Here is an 8,534-nt window from a genome sequence, read left to right as displayed (position 1 = left end):
TGATATTCATCAGCAAATTGACCTGCACAATTTTCCTCATTTGCATACCCAGCACAACCCTGGATATAACGTAACTTCTCCTTATCTTTATTGGTAGCAAACCCATTTGTTTAATAATGACAAAAAAATTAATTAAACATTTAAAATTATAATGTCACCTGTGACACTTAGGTCTTTATAAGGTACATAAAAAAAAATTGGCAAAAAGTGGACACACGTAACCTCTGTATTTATTTATTTATTTATTTATTTGTTCACAGTCTTTAACCAGGGTGTCCCAATCAGTCAAGTAGTGGGAGGAGTTAAAGAATAAACAATGCGGACTATAAAGAGAGTAATTAAAATCGGGTATACATATAATAAACAGTTTGTAATGAGAACAGAGATAATTAATAGTCGTTCCTGCAGTATGCCGATTGTCTATAAAATTTTATTGGTTGTAAGTGATATGTTTCAAATTCCTTTATGATTTTGTCAAAATAAAAAGTTTACATAGAATATTTTTTATTCTCAGATATAGAGAAGCCTGTATTAAGTTCCTTTCCTACACCTGTGACAAAGGGGGATATGGTTAACATGTCGTGTTCTGCAGATGCTGTCCCATCAGCTATGTACACCTTTTTAATGGATGGTGTAGTGCAACAACCAGAGGGTTCATCTACATTCTTGATTCAACCAGCAAGTCGCGACAATGATGGCAGTTATCAGTGTAGTGCCAGAAACAATGCTGGCACTAAAACAAGTGAAAGTAGAACACTGGTGGTACATTGTAAGTATTCTTAGTCAAAATAGGTATTGGTTGTCAATCATATATGTATATATCTGTATATTTTTTTTTATATTATGTACCTTCTCTTGATCTGATAGGATATTTTGGCCAATTTATTATTATTTAAGCCGGGCACACACAGAACGCAATTCAATAAGGTGCCATCGATAAGCAGCAGACGGTGTCTTATTGTCAAGCGTTCACAGAGGTATATTTGATGGTCGTATGGGAGGAGCACAGAACAGAGTAGAATGGCAAATCGATGAAGAAGCTTTCCTCCTGCAGTGGAGAGAAATATTTAGATGATGATGATGATGATGCTGACCATAAAATGTTATGAGGCTCCAAGTGTAAATTATTTAACACAATTATCTATATATAATTAATTATTTAACATATAATTGAATAGATCACCCATTATTTATATATAATTCATTTACGTCTAAAAGGTTATATGTAAATAATTATTTATATATAATTAGTTTACTGATTTCATTATATATAAATAATGAAAGGATAAACAAACATTATTTATATATAATAAGGTTACTGGTTTTATTATATATAAATAAGGCAGTAAAGGGTAACACATCATTATATATAAATAATGAAAAGTAACTTACAATTATTTATATATAATAAGTTAACTGATTCCATAATATATAAATAATGAAAAGGTAACAAATCATTATATATAAATAATGAAAAGTTCACTGATTTCATTATATATAAATAACGAATTGACTTCAAACTCATTATATAAATAACTGCTTTTACATTTCATTATATATAAATAATAGCTTTCGCAAAACCATTATATGTATATAATGCTTGGACTGAAACTTATTATATGTATATAATGCACACATGTTATCTTGTCAAGGTTATTATATCTAAATAATGGTTTCTCACTGCTAATTATATATAAATAACCGTGAGGTAGAGTTCCATTATATATAAATAATGACATCGTAGGAAGCCATGGTTTATAAATAATTCGTTATGCAAAATACGAAGTAATAAGTATTCACCAGTGCTCTTAAAATTACAATTAGGACCTATTGTGTGTGGTCTACAGGTCGAAGACCATCACCCACAACCATCAATAGCTTTGAGCTTCAAAAAATCACGTTACTGGGAACTGTATATATAGCAAAAGATTCTTTGTAGAGGCCTAAGTGGTGAAAGACTTAAACGGAGTGTATTCTTTTTTTTTTCTTTTCTCTCAAGTTGAGAGATGAAATCAAATGATGTTGAAAATGAAATTCTTACAATAATAATAATAGTAATAATAATAATAATAATAATAATTCAATGAGACTAATTAAAATTAATTTGCTTTCTGTTATGACAAATGCTTGTTTGAATAGCCTCATGATGCTTGGAATACATCGCGATAGGGTAAGCAACCTAGACCTTGACAGCGTGGTTGTCAGATTTCAAGCAAAAGTTCCAAAATGTAGGATTTCACTTTGAAGAAAGAGGATTTGAAAATAAATTAGATGGTTACATTGCATAGGCCTACTCTTTGTTTCTTGTTTTATTCAAAATGTTTTGGTTTTGGAAGCTCAGTTTGACATTAGAAAACATAGCCTACATAAAGTCATATTATAGTTGCTCGATGCCTATCAAGTAAGTAATAAAAATTCGCCATAATTCGTCAAATATCCGTAGCTTCTAGGGGATGTAGACCCTGGACCCCCACCGGGGCCGTAGGCATCCCCCTGGCCCCAGCCAAGTGAGGCTTGATTCGCTCCACTAGCCCCCACTCCTGTTGGGGCCTCTAGCCCCTTCGTCGGGCAGATCCTAGCTCCATCACTAATTGAATCTGATGTACTGCAAATCTCATATCAATTAAGAGAACCCAAAGTTGATGAACCTCGGTATTATGCCTATCAAAGCAACTGATCCGGACATTTCCCCAGACATTGCCCCGGACGCGACAGACTCAAATCGAGATTCCTGAGGGCCGCGGCGTTCACTTTAGGGTTCTCTTAATTGATTTGAGATTTGCAGTACAGCAGATTCAATAATCTGCTGTATCCCTTGCTGTGCCATTTTTGATTGGTGATGGTCTACGACCTGTAGACCACACACAGTAGGCCCTAATTGTAACTTTAGAGCACTGATGAATATTTATTACTTCATAATTTGCATAACAAATTATTATAAACTTCCTACAATCTCATTATTTATATATAATGGCACTTGACCGCAGCAGTTATTTATATATAATTGGCAGTAAGAAACCGTTATTTAGATATAATGGCCTTGACACGATAACACGTGCATTATATACATATGAGTTTCAAGTCCAAGCATTATATACATACAATGGTTTTGCGAAAGCTATTATTTATATATAATGAAATGTAAAAGCAGTTATTTATGTATAATGAGTTTGAAGTCAATTCATTATTTATATATAATAAAATCAGTGAACTTATTATATTCAAATAATTGTAAGTTACTTTTCATTATTTATATATATATTGATAAATATTGATAAATCTTATAATTTTGACTGTATTTATTTTGATTTCAAAAAAGCTTTTGATTCCGTTCCGCATCAGCGTTTCTTAGGCAAGTTACGTAGTTACGGTATTAAAGATAAAACTTTAAAGTGGATTGCGGAATATCTTGCTGGTTGTTCACAGCGTGTCTCAATAAATGGATGTCTATCTAGTAAAGTCCCAGTGCTAAGTGGTATCCCACAGGGCTCTGTTTTGGGTCCAATTTTGTTTACTATTTTTATCACTGATTTACCTTTAGTATCTAACTCTTCCGTAAAATTGTTCGCAGATGATACAAAGCTTTTTAGAGTTGTAGATTCGGTTGATGATAGATTCTGTCTCCAGGAAGATAATAATGTCCTATGTGAGTGGTCTCGAAAATGGAACTTGCCATTCAATAGTGACAAATGTAAAGTTGTTCACTATGGAAGAAATAATCCAAAATGTTCCTATTTTATGTTTGATATTGAAATTCAGGCAGTTGACAGTGTAAAGGATTTAGGAGTTATCTTTGATTCTAGTCTTAATTTTAGAATGCATTATTGCTGATATTTGTAAGAAAGCTAACATGAAATTGGGCATGATAAATGGTCTTTTAGATTCCTGAAGAAAAAAGGTCTATTGAAATTGTATAAGTCTATTGTGAGACCAACTTTAGAATATTGTAGTGTAGTCTATAACCCAATTTATAAGAGAGAGGCAGATTCCTTAGAAAGTTCAACAACGAGCAACTAAAATGTTTTTGGAGGTAAGGGATTTTCCGTATGAAGATTTATGAATCTTCCAACTCTAGCATTCCGTAGACAGAGATCTGATATTTTACAGCTTTTAGAAAATTGTCCATGGAATTGATAGGGTTTCGGGTGATTTATTTTTTGAGTTTGATAAAGGTGCTAGAACTAGAGGTCACTCCTTTAAGATTAAACATCAGCACTGTAGGACACTTTAATAGAAGTCGTGCTTTTTCATTTAGGTCAGTGCGGCTGTGGAATTCTTTATCGAATGAAGACGTTAACTCTAGTTCAATTAATTTATTTAAATCTGCAATCGAAGTACGTTTGGCTGACCATCCACTCTAATTTGCGCCCTATGTTAAATTTTAAATATTCTGGGGTTTTTTTTCGAGGGGCCTATAAGCATCGTTTTGCTTGGCCTCTATACCCAGGAGGATCAGATTATAGAAGACTCTCTTGGGAAACAAGTAAACAAGTAATATATAATGATTTGTTTATTTATATATAATGAAACCAGTAAACTTATATATAAATAATGTTTGGTTGCCCTTTCATTATTTATATATAATGAAATCAGTACACTAGTTATAAATGAATAATGAAAATGTTAACGCAATTATTTACATATAATATTTTAGACGTAAATGCATTATATATAAATAATAGGTGATCTATTCAATTATATGTTAAATATTGAATTATATATAAATAATTGGGTTAAATAATAAAGTTACACTTGGCGCCTCATAAAAATGCAGTGGAAAGGCTTGAAATGTTTTTGTAGCTGTGTGAGCCTTCACTTTACTAGTCAACAGGGCCAAAGTTAAAGACTTTTTTATAAGAACCATTGTATCTAAGAGCATCATGGCAGTCATTTCAGATTATAAAATTGGCACAGTGTAAACCCTGAATTTTTATAGTATAGGCAAGGGTGCACATGGTCAGTTTTCCAAAACAAGCTAATTTTTTGTTTAAATCCTTTTTACTATGTGTCTATGGCCAAGCATTTCTAAAAGAACACCAGCTCCTCCAACTTGATGATTTGAACCTTGCATGGCTATTAGCCCCTACCCAGATTTTTCTCTTGATTCGCCCCTGGGGTGCATTAGAAATGCAGGGTTTTCAACAAAAATTTTAAAAATTGCAGTTGAAATGATATGATCATTTTCTTTAACATCTAAAGACTGATCCTTGAGGCTGTAATGATTTTGGCGAGTACTTAGCTTCTCTCTGCCTTTTTAGTTCCTATGCATGTAATGCAATAGGAACTCTCGTATTCACTTTTGTGTGTGGGTGTGTGTGTGTGTGTAGTAGACATCTTCAGGTAAAGTTTTCCAACATTTTGTTTTACTGACAGTGACATGCCTAATGGTACCCTTGGGATTTGCTTACTAAATAGCCATCCATCACTTTATTCCCACTGCACTCAATCTTGTCAGACTGGCCCACATTAGCCTTGTTCTGACGTGTAAACTCACACCGGTGATATCGTAGTTATGGAACAATCGCCTGTTATGATGCTGACACCGACCGTATGAACGGGGTCACCTGATAGACAACAAGCTAACACCGACAAATGACCAGATTGGCAAGGCTCTCATCCTAGGGTGCGTTCGAGCCATACACGCCTATTAAATTCCGTGTATATGACAGGTAAATGCACGGCTTTACACCACGGGGGGTCCCCGCATTCGAGCACAAACTTATCTTGTCTAACCGTGTAAAAATTTACCTCGGAAATACTCGTTTGAGGTCAGCGAGGCAATAGTATATCACATCATGCCACGCAATATTTACGTTTCTAACCACGCTTCACGCACTTGTACNNNNGTACTGTACTCCCCTGCGCAAATACTTCAGTTTATTGGTGACCTGTGTCACTGTCAGCTTTCCCCTAAATTTTTCTTCGATCTTTGCAGTTATTTCTTTGTAAATACCGCTGTTTCGGCGGGTGCCGTCCAGTTGTCTTTGTATTCTGTCTTCACCCCCCCCCCCACAATGAGAGAAGGTAACGTATCATAGGTTCGTTCCACACAGACATGTTGAAATGATGAAGATGATGCTATAACATTAACAGGTCAGTGAATGCATTTGTTTTTGTAAAACTGGACAGGCCTATGGTTTTCGCGCGTGTTGAATTGCATTCATGTTGACCGTCAGACGGTAGAGTCATTAAAACATGATTAATGGTCGCGATAATGGCCTTTGACAGCGATACACGGTTCTATAACCCTAAATTTGGTGGTCAAAATAGGCGAACGTGTTCCAGATGTTTTTTACATCTTACCCCTGTTCGAGCCACACACGGCATTTAACTTCCGTGTAAATACACGGACCTCGCACGGATATTTTTCTGGCTCGAACGCACCCCTACAGAACTTTCTGTTAATTGACTTGCCACATGTTGATTGCAATAACATCTGTAGCTTGACCACGGTCTCATTTCCAAGGCAATTCTACTTGGCCTAAATATTAACCAAAGCATCTTTAATATTACCTTTTTGAGTTGTTTTTAACTTCATAGTTGTCAAAAGTAATCCAAATAAAACATTACAGGATAAATTTATATTATACTCGTCATTGTAAACTTATATAAATTTCATGTCATATTTTGGGAAATTCGCAAAATACCGTGGTAGTTTGTTCGCTTCGTCTGAAGATACGGCTGAACGAGATGTGAATGCCGGTGAGATACTGTATTTACATGATTCTGAACTTACAGTTAATACGGTAGCCTTATCTTTAACCACTGCAATTCACATATTCTAGCAAGAACAACCACAAACAACGTTCGTACTCACATAAATACTACATTTGGAAGCTTGGGTTATATGCTGCTGAAAATCTCCTAAATGTTCATAGGTAGGCTTAGGTTAGGTGGGAAAAATTTTATTTTGCTTTTTCGGAATGCTTTACCAAGTGAAGATGAAAAAATTGGATGTTAAACATAGTTTGCCTTTTATTTGTCAATAGTTGGGATGGCCTACTGCCTACCCAATTCAAGCAGGCCTAGCCCAGGCAAGCCCTAGCCTAATGTAATTTCTGTTTTGTCGTCTTCGTTTTATCATGAGATCAACAAAAATCATTTTAATCTTCAACTTTTTTATGTCAGTGTATAAGCGCTAAAACTATCCGCTATAACTCTCGTGTAGACATACGATAAAATTTGATGCGACCTTGACTTGAATTTGCATTAACTTGCATCGGATAGGAAGGATCGTCGGAACATAGCTATTGCCCTTGTGTAAAATATCAAGGTGCCATTGAAACTAGTGCAAACAGTACTGACGTTCAACAAAGTATTGTGTTTATTAATACTGCATTTAGTAAATAATAATTATTTAGTAAATAAATAAAACCAAATATTGTTATATTAAAACTGTAATTTTATTTTATTTTTAATACTGCAGAAACCCAACATTTACTATACCAACTGTAGTACAGAAGGCATAAAGATACTAATAAAGATAACGGTATATAGTAATATAAGTAAATAATAATAATGATTCTTTATTTACTCCTCGTATATGTATGCCTACACACTGGAAAATTTGGGATGGGTCCCCGGGGATCCACGTCAGCCATAGTTCGGCAGCAACTACCCGACTTATCTACAACATCAAACGAATACAGACTGTTACAAACGTGGTCCTTAACTCGCCTAACTCTTAAGCAGTTAATCAAGGAGCTGAGTGTTTTGTTATTATACCATAATGAAAGGAAGCAACTGATGTTTTTTTGCTTTAAGTAATAAAGGAATATGGAGCATGTTGATTTTGTCCCTGCTTCCTTTTGTGGTGGTTTCTACCATATTTTTATTCTCCCTCTTCCTTTTTGTGTTGCTAATTACTTGTTAATTAGTAGGATTTGAGCACTCAAATATATCAATAGGTTCCAAATTATTAGCTCTTTGATAGTGACTAAAAAACTCATTTTTGAAAAATTGTCAATTACTTCCTTTTGTCATGGTGGGGCAGTATGAAACCCGGGCCCTGACTAAAAGAGGCAGGAACCATGCCAATTAGCCAAACGATTTGGACTGGCGAGTACCATACTGTAGACCAGCAGTCGGCTAAACTTGCGGTAGCCACTGCGTGTGCGCTGAACTGTGGAGACTTGTAGGTTCCCAGTTCATTCACCGCTGCTCTCCTTGTGTTTCAGCTGGAGGGCTGAAATGCGAGAGGGCTGAAGAGGGCACCATCTTTTGGATAAGACGTTTAATCCATTGGACCCATATGCATTATGGCCTGTGTGCATGTTAAAGAACGCAGTGCACTATTAGGAAAAAGTAGGGGATTGTCGGCCTGTGTACTGGCCAATCTCCACCAGAAAAACCACACTGGAAATAAGTCTTCTTTAGACTTTCGTGGGTTATCCATCTATCATTTGTGCGCTGCTTCTAAATTTCCAAGTTTGATATATATAATACGCCAATAAGTGATGCCCATTTTACTATTACATTTTATTCTTCCTGATGAGTTTTCCCAACTGGGAAAGATCCAACTTTATCACCCTGCC

General features: G+C 35.2%; 1 protein-coding gene across 1 annotated transcript in view; it reads left to right on the top strand.

The window, feature by feature from the left end:
• Positions 1 to 517: 517 nt before the first annotated feature.
• Positions 518 to 8,534, top strand: part of LOC117106527 (B-cell receptor CD22-like) — a gene marked incomplete at its 3' end in the record, with an annotated part of 8,803 nt that continues 786 nt past the window's right edge. The window contains exon 1 of the mRNA XM_033247896.1: positions 518 to 769. Coding sequence (XP_033103787.1) covers positions 568 to 769 — 202 coding nt within the window. The remainder of the gene's footprint in view (positions 770 to 8,534) is intronic.

This window comes from Anneissia japonica, unplaced genomic scaffold (assembly GCF_011630105.1).
Source record: "Anneissia japonica isolate Jap-2015-1 unplaced genomic scaffold, ASM1163010v1 scaffold2577_len56218_cov104, whole genome shotgun sequence".
Taxonomy (NCBI): domain Eukaryota; kingdom Metazoa; phylum Echinodermata; class Crinoidea; order Comatulida; family Comatulidae; genus Anneissia; species Anneissia japonica.
Note: the sequence above shows the minus strand (reverse complement) of the source record. Positions and strands in the feature narration are given on the sequence as shown.